Source organism: Theropithecus gelada, chromosome 20 (assembly GCF_003255815.1).
Source record: "Theropithecus gelada isolate Dixy chromosome 20, Tgel_1.0, whole genome shotgun sequence".
In the NCBI taxonomy this organism is placed as follows: domain Eukaryota; kingdom Metazoa; phylum Chordata; class Mammalia; order Primates; family Cercopithecidae; genus Theropithecus; species Theropithecus gelada.
This window is the reverse complement of record NC_037688.1, coordinates 15,935,074-15,952,146: the sequence shown is the minus strand read 5'-3', so window position 1 is coordinate 15,952,146 and position 17,073 is coordinate 15,935,074. Positions and strand designations below refer to the sequence as shown.

General features: G+C 47.6%; 1 protein-coding gene across 5 annotated transcripts in view; it reads right to left on the bottom strand.

Annotated features, from left to right (window-relative positions):
• Positions 1-672: 672 nt before the first annotated feature.
• USB1 (U6 snRNA biogenesis phosphodiesterase 1) overlaps positions 673-17,073 on the bottom strand; it is a 26,159-nt gene continuing 9,758 nt past the window's right edge. For 2 of the 5 annotated variants that reach the window (XM_025370347.1, XM_025370343.1), the window contains exons 3-7: positions 12,202-12,385; positions 8,134-8,187; positions 4,728-4,833; positions 2,955-3,038; positions 673-1,905 (exon numbers count right to left, since the gene is read on the bottom strand). In XM_025370347.1, the coding sequence (XP_025226132.1) occupies positions 1,801-1,905; positions 2,955-3,038; positions 4,728-4,833; positions 8,134-8,187; positions 12,202-12,385 (533 nt within the window). In that variant the 3' untranslated portion in view covers positions 673-1,800. Of the gene's footprint in view, positions 1,906-2,941; positions 3,039-4,727; positions 4,834-8,133; positions 8,188-11,275; positions 11,301-12,201; positions 12,386-17,073 lie in introns of those variants that run through there. The other 3 variants (XM_025370346.1, XM_025370345.1, XM_025370348.1) reach the window with 3 other exon arrangements.

Here is a 17,073-nt window from a genome sequence, read left to right as displayed (position 1 = left end):
AGGCCCAGAATGTGCCTGGGTCTTTCAGTGCAGCGGCTGGGAGGCTGCCCCTTTCAGGAAAGGCGGGGCAGTGGGGGCCACCATGGGAGCCTGGGCAACAGGCCCCTGGCCCCACACCTTTCCCTCAAGCCCTGTGTCCTCACTCAGATGCCAGGCCTGACCATGAGGTGGTGTGCTGGGCTGGATCAAGGCTGCCCCAGCACAGGACCTGAGGTTAGGGCTGAGTACGGCCCTTCCTTGTGATTTCTCATACAAGCAAGTCACTTAACCTGTTCTTTTAACAGCGGACTAGCCATCCCCACCCTGTTTACCTTTCAGGGGGGATACTGGGAGGAAGACACGAGAAGGTTCCGGGAAGCGCTCAGTGTCACAGCAGTATAAGGTGTCAATGTCTGCCTATGTGGGTGAGGGATGAGGGCAGTGACTCCTGCCACGCCTAGCTCCAGGCTAGATGTGCTATGTGAGAACTCTGTGTGTAGACCTTGCAGGCCGGGTGACTCCTCCCTACCCTTATTTTACCAAAGCATCATTAATGCCTCTCAAGGCCACCTTGGAAGTCACAGTAGAGACTTCCAAGAGTCCCCCCAAACTGAGAGACACAGCTGGACAGGGTAGGGGAAGGTGAAAGTCATCTTTTCACTGGGTTAAATACAAGTAGTCCAAAAAAGATCTAAAATAAGAAATGCAATTTTTTATTTGTTGAACATAATTTAAAACTGTAACATAAAAAGATTTCTCTATCCATCACCAGAAATCCAGAAGACACCTGAAGAGGACTGCCTGACTCCTTGCCACGCGGAAGGTTTGATGAAAAAGTTAAAATCCCATGCATCCCTGGCCCTTCCTCCACGTTGCCCCTCAGAATGCTGCAGCTGCAGCAGGCAGGAGGCAGCAGCAGAACCCGGGCTGTGGAAGGCCCCTCTGCCTCTCTGGGAAAGCTGCTGGGGAAGCCAGAGGTCACAGTGCATTGGAGGCCTGGCTTTCAGCCACTGGCCAGGCCAAAATGAAACATCTGTTCAAGTCTCCCCAGGCACCTTGCTAGGGTGAGCGGGAGAAAGAGGGAGAAAGAAGTGGAGAAAACTGAGGCTGGGTCACAAGTTCTCATCCTGGACCTTGGCCTTGAAGTAGCCCCTGCTGGCACAGGAGCAGGGTGAGAGTAAAAGTAAATAAATAAAAGCGACATGCTTCAAGGAGAGAGGGTGACAGACCCACTGAAGCACCCCGTGTCCTGGCTTGGCCAGGGATAAGCTAGGGCGTGATGATTTAAAACACTCTGATCTGAGGCCAATGGCATCAAAATACAAATTGCTGAAGTGGGAGAGGGAGTGAAGGGCTGTTTGTTAGGGGGACTACAGTGGAGATTCTGGCGAGTGTGGGTGGGCTCACCACTGACCCCAGTATTTTCTTTGCTTAACAACCAGATTAAGAATTAGGATGCCCAGGCTGCCCTCTACTGGCAGTTTCTGGGAAGGACCACAACACAGTCGCACCCAACCTGCAACCCGCAACAGCCCAGAGAGGAGAGAAAGAAAGGAGAGAGAGAGGAGAGGAAGACAGAGGGAGGGGAAGAGAAAGAGAAAGAGGGGGAGAGAGGGAGGGGGGGGAGAGAGAGAGAGAGAGAGCGGGAGAGAGAGCGAGAGCGAGCACTCGGAGGATGAGGAGTGGCTACACTTTCTGCCAGGCTGAAGGCATGGCTGGGACCTCCTACTGGGAGGCTAGAAGCATCTCCATTGATTTTAGCAGGTTCCTCCATCTCAGCCTGGTCTGCAGAGGGCCCTGGAGGAGGAAGGCCTCTGGTGCTCACTTCAAAGGCATCGAGAAGAACTTGTTCCCAGACTTGCAGCGGACTTGCTCGATGTACACGCGCAGCAGCACCTCAGCATCTTCAAACCCATCCACGATTGCCTTAAAACAGCAGCCAGGGGAGGACAGTCACATTAAGGGGCATCTGGGACCCAGAGGGCACTGCAAACAAAACCAGCTCACACAACTTCAGAGGCTGCAGGCTCTAGGCTCTGCATTATTGATCTTGTCTGATCACTTCTGTAATATCTGAGGTTGGTCCCATCATCCCAACTTTACAGATGAGGACACAGATGCTCAGAGCCCTGGATTACAGAAACCAATAAAACCAGGCCTGGGACACAGGTCTCTTTGCCACCTCCAGCAACATCAGGCCAACAGCAAGGCGGCTCCTTAATGAGGGAGCACAGCTGCGTCCAGCCTGCACATGTTTGGTTTGGCTTGCAAAATGTTTTTTAAACATCCAAATTAGTTGCTGACATTTGAAAACTGACAAGATTACATGTAAAAACCTAGGTTTCTGGCTTCTCTTATGAAGCAGCAGTGTTGGCAACTCTAGGCCAACCTTCCTGCATGGCCATACTCCCTACTGTCTCCCCAGCCGGGGCTGGAGTATCAGCCACCACTTACCACTTCATGTAACCTGCTGGTTCTCCTCCAAGAACGCACATGGGAAAGTGGAATCTTTCAGCTACTTATCAAAATTTGATGGACTCTGGGGGCTGGATGTTCCTTACACCTGGTACATTTCACCCATTTCCAGTGCCAGGCCCAAGCCTCTGACTCCTGGGCAAGTGGCTAGGACTTCAGGGGAAGCCTGCAGCCTCCTCGCAGATCAGGGTTCTAGGGCAGTGCTTCCGAAACTGTAATGTGCACACAAATCCCTAGAGATCTGTTAAAATGTAATTCTGATTTCTTAGGTCGGGGGTTCGGGGGGGTAAAGATCTGTATTGCTAATAAGCTTCAGGTGACGCTGAAGCTGCCGGTCCAGGGGCCACACCTTGAGTTGCAAGGGAAGGTGTTGGGGTCTCCTGCCATGTCATTTGTTTCCCAGGGATTTGGGTTTGGGTGCCTCATCCTCCTCCTCTCCAGCATCTGTCCCGTCATTTCTGGAGTTCAGCGCGCTCTGTGTTCCCGCCCTGGAAATTCACCTGTAGTTCCTGCAGGCACTGCCCCTCCAGCTGGAGACGTGCATCACCCACGCACCAGGCCAGGCTGAGGTGGAAAGAAGGGTCCTGGGGAGGGAAATGAGAGGCAGGCGGTCACCTGGACACCTTGGCAGGCCCTGCCATCACAGCAGGTCTGTGACAGAGCTGTCGTGACGTCCCTGCTGGATCCCTGGCCTGCCCAGTGGGAGACAAGATCCTCAGTGTTGATCCCAAGCACCCTCCACAGATGGACAAAATAGCATAGGACTGGTCCTTGCTATGGACTGAATCATGTCCCCTCCCCCAAATTCATGTAGCCCTAACCCCCAATGTGATAGTATGTAAAGATGGGGCCTTTGAGGGGTAATTAGGGTTAGATGAGGTCATGAGGGCAGGACCCTCATGATTAGTGCCCTTTAATCACAGAGAGCTTGGGCACTGCTCTCTCCCTGCAGCCCCCGACCCCTGCCCCACCATGTGAGGACATGGCTAGAAGGCAGCCATCTATAAGCCAGGAAGAACCCTCACCAGAAACCGACCACACTTGGCCGGGTGAAGTGGCTCACGCCTGTAATCCTAGCACTTTGAGAGGCCAAGGCAGGCAGATCAGGAGTTTGAGACCAGCCTGGCCAACACGGTGAAGCCCCGTCTCTACTAAAAATACAAAAATTAGCTGGGGTGGTGTTGCACACANGGCCGGGTGAAGTGGCTCACGCCTGTAATCCTAGCACTTTGAGAGGCCAAGGCAGGCAGATCAGGAGTTTGAGACCAGCCTGGCCAACACGGTGAAGCCCCGTCTCTACTAAAAATACAAAAATTAGCTGGGGTGGTGTTGCACACATGTAGTCCCAGCTGCTCGGGTGATTGAGGCAGAATTGCTTGAACATGGCAGGCGGAGGTTGCAGGGAGCTGAGAATGCACCACTGCACTCCAGCATGGGTGACAGAGTGAGACTCTGTCTCAAAAAAAAAAAAAAAAAAAAAAAAAAAAGACATCAACCACACTGTCACCTTGATCTTGGACTTCTAGCCTCCAGAACTGTGCAAAAATAAATTTCTGTTATTTAGGCCACCCAGTCTATGGTATTTTGTTATGACAGCCTGAGCTAAGACAGTCCTATTCACAGAAGCTTTCCTTGAAGTATCATAGAGAGTCATTACATCTGTGACGTGAAAGAAAATCCACCCTCTGTTCTGATCTAGGACATTCCAGTATACACCATACTTTTCAGATGACATGAACAAAATCCCCAAAGTCTCAAGTTTTGAAGCAACAATAATTGTCACCATTCAAATTCATACTTATCTCCCTCAGCACGGTTTAAAAACATACATCAAATAAAACAAATGGCCCTTCAAAGCCCTGATAGTCGACTTAGAGCCCAGGTGCCATTGGAGGGCCTGGGCAAGGTGCAGGAAGGTGTGTGAAGCTACAACTCTTCTCTGAGGGTCAATTTGACCAAAAATTATTAGGGACATCTACTTAAAAAATGTGAAAACAACATGTGAACATTATGGAGCAGAAGGTACAAATCTCGGGTGTATTTATGATATAAAGCAAGATTTCTAAGAAATGTTGGACTTTGGGTGGGCTGCATCTGACTACAGCTCAAAGCCTTCACTCCCGAGGTATGCATCCTCAGAAGGCTGGCATTCAGAGCACTGACACGGGAGGTTCTGAAGGGTCTTCAGTCTGCCTCTTATGAGGGCCTCTTTAAAGACAGTTTTATTCTCATTAGAAATGGGTCAATGGAGCAGCAGCAGCCCCATTCATTACCTGGTAGAAAGTGGTGAGGTCAAATTCCTCCATGACTCTGTCCACCTCTGAAACTAGGTCCAGGAACTGGGCGTGCCCTGAAGTGACCTCGAGCCCAATAAAGGTCCTGGGGAGAGGAAGACAACACAGGCATGAGATGCAGCCTCTGAGAACACCAGCCATCTGTGCAGCCGAGGAGAAGCCAGGCAGAAAGCCAACAGACCTGGGCCGTGGGTCTCACCCTGTCTCCCTGGTACACTCGCTTTCCTGCTCCATGAGCCAACTCTCTCAGTCCCCAGATTCTCTGTAAACCTTCCTTTCCCAGTTCTCACCCACACAGCTCTCCTCCCTCTCCTGGATCTAGTAACCCTTCCAGGAATGCCTTCACCCACCACTGCCAAGACACAAACCCAGAAGCTTCTGCATCTCCATTCTCCATTCTCCATCACCGTTCCAATTGCAAATGACTCCTGTCCTCAAGGAGGCCTCTTTTCAAGGACTTTGCTTCCTGGCATCTGCCACACCTCCCACAAGCACTCACACATGCTTTCTCTCGTCTTGACCCCAGGCTGGGCGCTGTGGCTCAAGCCTGTAATCCCAGCACTTTGGGAGGCCGAGATGGGCGGATCACGAGGTCAGGAGATCGAGACCTTCCTGGCTAACACAGTGAAACCCCGTCTCTACTAAAAATAATACAAAAAACTAGCCGGGCGAGGTGGCGGGCGCCTGTAGTCCCAGCTACTCGGGAGGCTGAGGCAGGAGAATGGCGTGAACCCAGGAGGCGGAGCTTGCAGTGAGCCCAGATCGCGCCACTGCACTCCAGCCTGGGCGACGGAGCGAGACTCCGTCTCAAAACAAACAAACAAACAAACAAACAAACAAAAAAAACTCTACCGTGAACCCACGGCTTCAGCCAGTCCCCATCCCATTCTCAGTAAAACTTCTCAAAAAGACATTTTGTCCACCATCACTATCTCTTTCTCACCTCCCATCTTCAACCCACTTTGCTGGAAGTGCTCTTGTCAAAGTTGCCAACAACCTCCACGTTACCAAATCAAAGGGACACTTTGCTGTCTGCCTCGTACCTGCTCATCAGTATCTCACACAGTGGACTCTTCCCTCCTTGAAACCCTTTTCTCTCTTGGCTCCCAAGACACCACCTGCCATGCAGTCCTGGTTTAAGCCTGCCTCCTGTCTCCCGGTTCAGTGTCCTCTGCCATCCTCTCTCCTCTCCAGCCTCCCCATGGTGAAGATCACTGGATCTCCTCCATTTGCAATCTCCAGGAGGCTGTTCTCACCCAGCCCCGCTTCCCACACTGGCCAATATTTCTATCTCCAGCTGGTCCCTCTCCTGAACACCCAGTTGTGTATGTGACATTTCCACCTAGGGGTTCAACAGGCAGCAAAACCTAACAGGTACAAACAAACAGGTACAAAGCAGAACTTTTGATTTTCATCCCACCAGTGTCTCCTATCACAGAAAACGGGGCCAGTTGTTCCAGCCTCAAACCCAGGAATCAATGTTCATCAACCCATTGGTAATTTGGTTGCTTCTGCCTCAGTGTATCTCCAGTGTGTCCACCTCTTGGTCTTCCACGGCCATCACCCTAATCTAGGCCACCAATGGTCCCTCACCTGGACAATGACACTTGGCTCCTCTCTGGTTTCCCTGCATTCACTCTTGCTCCCTTCTATCTTGCCCCCAGACTCCATGGCCACAGACACACCATCTAGCCAGACTGACATCCCCAGATACACATCAGATCATGCCTCTCCTCTGTTCACATCCCTCCAATGGCTCCCATTATACTGAAAATTCAAACTCCTTACTTGACATTGCAGCCCCTGGATGGGCTAACCCTGCCCATCTCATCTCCTATCATTCTCCCACGTGCTCTCTGGGGTTGGCCTCACTGGCCCCCTCAAACACGCTGAAATCTTCCCTGCCTCGGAGTCACTTAGTTTGCTATGTCCTCTGCTTGAAGCTCTTGCAACAGCTCTTCCCAAGACTGGCTTCTCATTCTCAGGTCACCATCAAATGCCATCTCCCTGGCCACTTCCCTGGTACCCTCCTGGACTACCCACTCCTAACCATCATATCACACCACAGTTACTAACAAACACTCTCATTACTTATTATCTGTCTCCCCTCCGAATATGAGATTGAAAAGAGCAGGGGCTGTGTCTACCTCTTCACTGATGAATCCTTAGCATACAGCAAATGCCTGGCACAAGTGGGTGCTTAACAAACTTGTGCAGCATGGAATAAGTGAACGAATAAATGAGGTCCCTTTCAGAAGTGCTCAGAAAAGGTGGCCCAGTGAGTGTGTCAGACAGGGAGGCTCGCTTTGAAGGCAGGATAATCATTTCTTCTTATGTTCATCTAACACGTCAATACTTTTAACTTTTCAAAGGCCTTGGGGCTCACTTGAGCCTTACAACTGCCCAACAATGGATGTTGGGAGGTGTGTGCCAGTGTGAAAACGAAAGGTCACAGAGATGAAGACATGGACCAAACACCACAACTGGGATGGAGCTGGGCAGAAACAGGTTTTCTGACTTTCACAGGTTTTCACTAAACCAAGATGCTTCTCTCAATCTCTGTGCAACACCCCCCACATACTCCCCCAGTCATTATTTATTTATTTATTTATTTATTTATTTATTTTTGAGACAGAGTTTCGCTCTTGTCGCCCAGGATAGAGTGCAGTGGCATGATCTTGGCTCACTGCAACCTCCTCCTCTAGGGTTCAAGTGATTCTCCTGCCTCAGCCTCCCCAGTAGCTGGGATTGCAGGCGTCTGCCACCACACCCAGCTAATTTTTTGTATTTTTAGGAGAGATGGGGTTTCGCCATGTCGGGCAGGCTGGTCTTGAACTCCTGACCTCAGGTAATCTGCCCACCTTGGCCTCTCAAAGTGCTGGGATTACAAGCGTGAGCCACCGCACCTGGCCTTTTTATTTATTTTTTTGAGACAGGGTCTCACTCTGTTGCCCAGGCTGGAGTGCAGTGGTGCAATCGTGGCTCACTGTGGCCTTGACCTCCAGGGCTCAAGCGATCCTCCCATCTCAGCCTCCCAAGTAGCTGAAACTACAGGCACACACCACCACACTCAGCTAATTTTTGTATTTTTCATAGAGACAGGGTTTGGCCATGTTGCCCAGGCTGGTCTGGAATTCCTGAGCTCAAGCTATGCACCTGCTTCAGCCTCCCAAAGTGCTGGAATTACAGGCATGTGCTACTGCACCTGGGATCTCCCAATTATTTTTCTTAATGAAAGGTTCAGATTTGGGGATAGCTGCCTTTGTAGTCATTGAGTTGGTTAAAAGCAAACAAAAAACGGGACAAATAAGTCCAGAAACAAAGCACTCAATTTTTGCACCAAAGAATCTTCCTCTAATAGTGACTGGGGGTTGGGAAGACGCACCTGGTTTTCTCTTGATTGGTGTAAATCTTTACCTGGTTGGCAGTAAAGAAGAATCTGAAAGGTAGAAGACCATATTTCAGGAAAAATCATAAGAGAAAAAGCAGAAAAAATAGCTTATGTTAAAAAAAAAACCAAACAGCACTTTGAAAATATAGTTAACTCATTTTGCACTTAATATTATCACCCCATTATGCAGGTAGTATACTGAATCCTAAAACATTAGAGCTGGACAAGACGTTGAAATCACCCAGCCCGAGTAACATACATCATCATCCAGGTGCTAGTAAAAATTTTACTTTGTTAATAGCAGTTCATTTCGATAAACAATTTGAGACTATCTCAACTTTACTGATGGGAACTGAGAAAGCCTTATTTATCAAGTAGGTGATAATGGACCAATTAACAGCTGATTCATTTCTTGCAGTTTTTTAAAAAAATAGACAACTCCGATTTCATCTAAGCAATCACAAGAACATTTCTTCATGTGTCAGGGCTGAGCTCAAGCCTTTGCACACATCCGTTTCTCGAATCCTCACACAACTCTGTGAGCAGGCCTACAATTATGCCCATTTTACAGACAAATAAACGGAGGCATGGTGAAGCTGAATTTGGTGAGCCAGGATTTGCACAGTCAGTCTGCCTGTTTCCAGAGTCCTTGCTGTCACCTACGACCCTTTAGTGAGGGGAAGTAGGTCTCTGTTGGTGTGAAATCGAGACAGATGCCCCCACCCACCCACCCCTCAGATCAATAACACAGAAAGAGTTAGGCTCAGCCAGGTAAGTGCTTTGACTTGGACTGGTTCTGTCCTTTGTTCTCTGAGACACTAGCAATCTCACCATAGAAAGTCCCGTCACAGAAACAGATCATTTTACAGCCCCCAGGCCAAGGGGCTCACCCCCATCTGAGGGAACATAATATACCAGCATGCTAGGGAGAGTCTCACAATCTGCCCAAGGGCAAAAGTCATTCAGCCAACTCTCCGCCTCTGGGGAAAATGTAAGGGATCACAGAACCACCAGGAGCTCAATTAAGTGCAGCTTTTAGGAAGAGTTCTCAAGGTGTCTCCCAAACATCCTGGAGTGGACATTGGATGTCTGTGCCCAACCAACACCCCTTCTCCTGGTAACCTCCTGTTGCAAGATGGCTCTCCATCCCTACTCCAGAGGCAGGCTGCCCAGGCCTGGCCAAGCAGAGCTTAGCATCTCCTCAGTCACAGCAACAGAATCAGGGGTGCACCGCCCACTCTTGGTCACCTTAGGCTCAACCAGATGATCAAAGTTGAAGAGACCACACCTGGCCAGGCTTCACTCGTGACACAGAGCAGTGACAGATCCTTTCCTCAGAGGGAACCAGCCCAGGGGTCCGGTCCAGGTGCTGTTTTCTAGTCTCCCAGTGAGCAAGGGAACCAGCCACATATACATCCCACAGGGATCAGAATTTCTTGCAATGGACTTTAGGCAGAATTTTCAGAAGTCCCAGCACGGGACTTGTGCCCAGTTAAGGAACCACTGTATGCAGGGGAGCCTAGGCCGTGGCGTCCCTGCAGGGGCGCAGTTCACGCGTCTTCCCAGCGCAGGTGCAGTGTGCCAGTCATCAGCACTAGCTCTCCTCCTTCATCCAGGGAAGCTGCTTCTGCAGGATAAGGGAAGCACTCTGTGTGCAAGGGGGAAGGGCCTGTTAACTCTTTACTCCCAAAGAAAGCGCACAGGAGCCGGGTCAGACCAGGCAGTCATTTCTGTGACTTGTGCTGAAGCTAATCAGAGAGGGAGGTTGTCTTTCCAGGCTGGTACACCATCAGCCTGGAGATGCGGTGGCTTCATCATTGTGACAAAGGAAGGGGACAGAGCTGAGATGGTGACAGTCAGGTGCCATGTGATATCTTGTTACCCCGGTCCATTCATGCATGAGCCAGTGCTACCTCTGAATCTTTTAGTTATACCAGCCTATAAATTTCTCTTTGGTTTAAGCCACTTTGGGTTGGGTTTCTGGTACCTGTGGTTAAGACAGTCCTGATAATATACATACGGCTCAATCAATTTGATAATGACAATCCAAAGAGGGAGAGGGCTAGACTAGGTTGAGAGATAAGTTTGAGTCCTGATTCCCCGGCCAAGTGACCGGATTGGGACAAATCCTGTCCTCCTCTGGCCTTCAGAAGGGGTTCAACTAACTGAGAAGTTTCCCAGCTGGGCAGTGACATCCTATGGAATTCCTGGGCCTATGGTCCCCTGAACTGTGGGAGTAGGGCTTTGGCTAGAAGACTGTTTATTTCTGTTTTACACAGCCACACACCAGGCTTTTGTGCAACACCTCATTTGAAAAAAGGCTCTGCTGATAAAGGCAGGGTCAGAAAACCACCAGCTGGGTGGCTTCTTAGGCTCCTTCTAGTACCAACAGTAGAGGATCCAGAAAGATATTCTCTGGGTTCCCTCATTCCCGCCTCATGACTCCACAAGCATCTATTTGGTGTCTCTGTGAGCAGAGCACTAGGGAAAAGCTGTGGGGTAATTGAGAGAGAGGCCACAGTCCTGGCCTGGAGGAACGTGGCTTCCAGGAGGGAAGATGGACACAGGAATGACTGCATATAAGGGTGAGTGAAATGACCACGAGGGGTAAACAACCACAGGACCGACTCATCTCTGGATGGAGGGATTCTGCAGGAGATGCCGACCGGCAGAGCCTCAGTGAAAGAGCAGGATTTTGATCTGGACCAGTCTAGCAGGAGATGCATTGCTGGTAGGAAAAGAGTTACAAAATAACGCAATAGGTAAGGGGGAAAAAAAGCCCCAGGTTGGCAGACAAAATCAGAAGTGGGGTCTGGTACTAAGCCTTCGCCCAAGTGGTGTGCTGAGGGCACCCATGATCTCCTTTCACCCCCACAAGCCCCCAGTGAGGTAGCCCCCACCACTGCCATGACCTGTTTGACCTATTATTGTGAAATGATAACGTATGTGTTGGTCTCAGCCTCCAGTTCCTGACACAGAGATCCTAAAACCTATGTCATTTCCTAAGCAGTGGGGGTGCTAGGAGCATCTTTTGTTCTATTAGCTGGTCTGTGACCCTGGCTCCTGACACAGAACTCCTAAATCTTTTGGAATTTCCTGGGTGACAGGAGCATCTTTGGTTCTGATGAGGCAACTCTCAGTGGCCTCCTGGATGGGGGCCGATCACAGAAAGAGCAAGGCATGATGAGAAGCCAGAAACTTTCAGCCCCACCCCCTATCCTCCTGGGATGGGAGGGAAGCTAGAGACTGAGTTAATAATCCATCATGCCGAGATGATGAAGCCTCTGTAAAAATTTGGAACTGCAAGGTTTGAGGAGCTTCCCTTGGTGAATAAGAAGGCACCCATGTGCTGGAAGGGTGGCTCACCCCCAACTCCACAGGGTCAGAAGCTCCCATGCTCGGGACCCTTCCAGACCTCACCCTACCTCTCTCTTCATGTGGCTGTTCATGTGTATCCTTTAATACATCCTTTGTAATAAACTGGCAACCTAGTAAGTGGACTGTTTGTCTGAATTCTGTGAGCCATTCTAGCAAATGATCAAACCTGAGGAGGGGGTCCATAGAATCTCTGATTTGTAGTGAAATCCAGACAGATGTTGTGGGTAACCTGAGAGCTCAACACTGCAGATGGTGTCTGACATGGAGCGCAGTCTTGTGGGACTGAGCCCTTAGCCTATGAAGTCTGCACTAACCCTGGGTTATTAGTGTCAGAATTGAGTTCGATTATAGGACACCCAGTGGGTGTCTGTAGAGTTGGATAATTTGCTGGTGCGGAAAAAAACTCCACACATCTGGTCACAGAAGTGCTGGAAATACTGAGCGAGGGCTTACAGAAAAACAGCTGGCTTTTCCTACAGAGCAGATAAGGCATCAGGGGTGTCAAGAGCTTCCACGGCATGCCCAAGGTCATGCAGGACAAGAAGTAGAGCAGGCAGCCCCAGGAGAGGGGCCGTGTTCTATCTTTAGGTCTGGCCTGCCTGCTGGGGTAATGCCCGCAGTAGCTCAGGAGAGGAGGAGAAGCCGTGGAGGGGAGGGAGCGGAGCGGCAGAGGGAAGTACTCACCTCTGGAAGGAGGCCATGCGGGCTTTCAGAGCCTGCACAAAGGGGAGGATCCAGTGGTGGCGCAGAACCACACTCTGGGACAGGCTGAGGTGGAACGCTTCCATCCTTACCAGGCGGGGGACATATGTCTGGGCATGGGGGAGCAACACGTCAAGCAGATCCAGGAACTCCTCCTTGGCTTCATCTGGAGGAGAAGAGTAAAGAGGGCGGGCCGTTCTCTCAGCCAAGGTGCCATGGCTGAATGAAGAAGCCCAGAAGGCAGACGGAGGTCCTTATTACTCTGCGTTTGGGGAGAAAATTACTTGGACAGCAGTCTATGTCTATGTCTTCTAATATAATTTTATTTTATTTTATTTATTTTTTTAGACGGAGTCTCACTCTGTCGCAGAGGTTGGAGTACAGCGACACCATGTTGGCTCACTGCAAACTCCGTCTCCTAAGTTCAAGCAATTCTCCTGCCTCAGCCTCCCGAGTAGCTGGGATTACAGGTGCCCACCACCACACCCAGCTAGTTTTTATATTTTCAGTAGAGACGGGGTTTCACCATGTTGGTCAGGCTGGACTCGAACTCCAGACTTCAGGTGATCCACCTGCCTCAGCCTCCCAAAGTGCTGGGATTACAGGCATGAGCCACTTCTAATAGTATTTTAATAGGCATTTCTGGGAAGTCCCAGCTAGAACAATCAGACAAGTGAAAGAAACAAAAGGCATTCAAATTGGAAAGGAATAAGTAAAATTATCCTGCTTGAGGATGATATGATCTATTTGTCTTTTTTGCTTGTTTTTGTTTTTTTGAGAGTCTTACTCTGTTGCCCAGGCTGGAGTGCAGTGGCTTGATCTCAGCTCACTGCAACGTCTGCCTCCCAGGTTCAAGCAATTCTCCTGCCTCAGCCTCCTGAGTAGCTGGGACTACAAGTGTGTGCCACCACGTCTGGCTAGTTTTTCTATTTTTAGTACAGATATGTTTTCACCATGTTGGCCAGGCTGGTGGTCTTGAACTCCTGACATCAAGTGATCTGCCCACCTTGGCCTCCCAAAGTGCTGGGATTACAGGCGTGAGCTACTGCGCCTGGCCTGATCTTATATTTGGAAAAGCCTAAAGACTCCACCAAAAAACTATTAGAACTGATAAATTTAATAAAGTTGCAGGATACAAAATCAGCATACAAAAATCAGTAGCATATCTACATGCCAACAATGAACAATCTGAAAAAGAAATCAAGAAAGCAATCCCAATTGCAATAGCTACAAATAAAATAAAATACCTAGGAATAAACTTAACAAGAAGTGAAAGATCTCTACAATGAAAACTATAAAACACTGACACAAGAAATTGAAGAGGATACAAAGAAATGAAATGATATTCCATGTCAATGGATTGGAATAATCAATAGTGTTAAAATGTCCATACTCTCTAAAGCCATCTACACATTCAATATAATCTCTATCAAAATACCCATGACATTCTTCACAGAAATAGAAAAGATAATCTAAAAATTTATATAAAACCACAAAAGACCCCAGAATAGTCAAAGCCATCCTGAGCAAAAAGAACAAAACTGGAGGAATCACATTACCTCAGATTATACTACAGAGCTATAGTAACCAAAACAGCCTGGTACTGGCCTAAAAACAGACACACAGACCAATATAACAGAATAAAGAACCCAGAAATAAATCCATACATCTACTCTGAACTCATTTTCAACAAAGGTGCCAAGAATATACACTGAAAAAAGATAGTTTCTTCAATAAAAGGGAAAACTGGATATCCACATGCAGAAGAATGAAATTAGGCCTCTATCTTTCGCCATATACAAAAATCAAATCAAAATGGATTAGAGACTTAAATCTAAGACCTCAAACTATGAAACTACTACACATTGGAGAAACTCTCCAGGACATTAGTCTGGGCAAAGATTTCTTAAGTAATTCCCCACAAGCACAGGCAACCAAAGCAAAAATGGACACAAGGGATCATATCAAATTAAAAAGCTTCTGAACAGCAAAGGAAACAACAAAGTGAAGAGACAACCCACAGAATGGGAGAAAATACTGGCAAACTATCCATCTGATAAGAGATTAATAACCAGAATATATAAGGAGCTCAAACAACTCTATAGGAAAAAAAAATCTAATAATCCAATTTAAAAATGGGCAAAATATCTGAATAGATAATCTCTCAAAAGAAGACATATAAATGGCAAACAGGCATATGAAAATGTGTTCAATATCATTGATCATCAGAGGCATGCAAATTAAAACTATAACTAGCTATCATCTCACCCTAGTTAAAACGGCTTTTATTCAAGACAGGCAATAATAAATGCTGGTGAGGATGTAGAGAAACACTGTTGGTGGGAATGTAAATTAGTACAGCCATTATAGAGAACAGTATGGAGGTTCCTCAAAAAACAAAATAGAAATACCATATGACCCAGAAATTCCACTGCTGGGTTTGTACCCAAAAGAAAGGAAATCAGTATCTCGAAGAGGTATCTGCACTCCCATGTGTATTGCAGCACTATTCACAATAGGCAGGATTTGGAATTAACCTAAGTGTCCATCAACAGACAATGGATAAAGAAAATGTGGCACATATACAACATGGAGTACTGTTCAGCCACAAAAAAAGAATGAGATCCTGTCATCTGCAACAATACGGATGGGAACTGGAGGACATGATGTTACATGAAATAAGACAGGCACAGAAAGACAAATTTTCCATGTTCTCACTCATCTGTGGAAGCTAAAAATTAAAACAATTGAACACACGGAGACAGCAGAAGGATGGTTACCAGAGGCTGGGAAGGATAGTGGGGGTGGGGCAGGTAGGGTGAAGAATGAGGATGGCTGATGGGTACAAAAATATAGTTAAATACAATAAATAAGATCTAGTATTTGATAGCACAACAGGTGACTACACGCAGCAATCATTTTTTGTACATTTTAGAATAAGGGAGTATAACTGGAATGTTCATAACACAAAGAAATGATGAATCCTTGAGGTGATGGTGATCCATTTACCCTGATGGGATAATTACACATTGCATACCTGTACCAAAATAGCTCATGTACTCAATACATACATATACCTACAATGTACCCAAAAAATTAAAAATAAAAAAATTTAAAGTTTTGTTATTTTTTCTTTAAAAAATAGGTGTTTCTGGTTATAGAAATAACACACGCTCATAGCAAAAAATTGAAATTAATAAGCAATAAGCAGGAGACTTCCAGTTTCTCCGGTCCAGCATGTAAGATGCTTAGAAGTCGCCACCTCATCCTAACAACAAGCAAAACGCTGAACAAACTGAAAAAGCAACAACTATTCTTAACTGCATAAGAGACGTGAGGTCACAGGGCAAACTGCTGCCCCCAAAATCAGAGAGACCAACAGGCAAATACAGAGACTCACAAATTACCAGAGCAGAAACCTACAACAAGCTGAAGGCTCTGCAGGAACCAGCAGCAGGGTAGGGAAACCTGAGCTGTAATCGGCAACCTGCTGGAGACTCAGTATGTACAAATCTGAGTTAAAAACGCCAGGGGAACTCTGTCGGTGGGGGCACCCGCATTTTTGTGAGGTTTACCTCCTAGAGGTCTACCAGGTTATTGCAGTGAATACTGGAAAAAATATCCTGTGCTTCTGGCTGGGGAAGGGGGAAGGCAACCATTTGGAAACATATAGGAGCATCCTGTTTTTCTCCCCCACTTCTTTTTTTTTCTTTGAGACGGAGTCTCACTCTGTTGCCCAGGCTGGAGTGCAGTGGCACGATCTCTGCTCACTGCAACCTCTGCCTCCCGGGTTCAAGCGATTCTCCCGCCTCAGCCTCCCAAGGAGCTGGGACTACAGGCATGTACCACCATGCCCAGCTAATTTTTTTGTATTTGTAGTAGAGACAGGGTTTCACCATGTTGGTCAGGCTGGTCTCCAACTCCTGACCTCAAATGATCTGCCTGCCTCAGCCTCCCAAAGTGCTGGGATTACAAGCCTGAGCTACGGCGCCCAGCCGGGAGCATCCAGTTTTTCTTAACAAGGTCTGCCCTCCGGAGAAACTTATTTAATTACAGCCTAACCTGAAAGCGTTTTATCAGACTCATAACTGACCTGGGGGATGTGAAATATCAAACTGCAGCACCTTCTGGCCATCCTGTCCCACCTACAGGGGGAAAATTCTGAGAAGCATGTGGGAAGTTCCCAGTCCAGAGGAACCGGCTCACCAAAAGATTGAGACCCAGTCACAGGAGTACAAAATGATTCTTGTCCCCCAGCACCTCACCACTACATTCATACAGGCCTGTTTACCAGTTCCTTTCACATAGTACTTCCTGTCCAGCTATCGAGGAAAAATTATAAGACATACTAGAGGGCAAAAATACAATCTGAAGAAAAATAGTATGCATCAGAACCCTTTAAATATAAAAGACTAGAAACCATACAACGTCTGATCTCAGGCCACAATGAAATTAGACTAAAAATCTGTAACAGAAATGCAGCTGGAAAATCTCCAAATACTTGGAGGTTAAACAACACACTTCTAAATAACACATGGATCAAAGAAGAAATCTCCAGAAAACTTTATAAATATTTTGAACAAAATAAAAATGAAAACATAACTTATCAAAACTTGTGGAATGCAGTAAGAGGTGCTTAGAAGAATATTTATAGCATCAAATACATATATTAGAAAAGAAGATCTGGACTGGGCATGGTGGCTCACGCCTGTGATCCCAGCACTTTGGGAGGCCAAGGCAGGTGGATTGCCAGAGGTCAGGAGTTCGAGACCAGCCTGACCAATATGGTGAAACTCCATCTCTACTAAAAATACAAAAATTAGCTGGGCATGGTGGTGCGTGCCTATAGTCCCA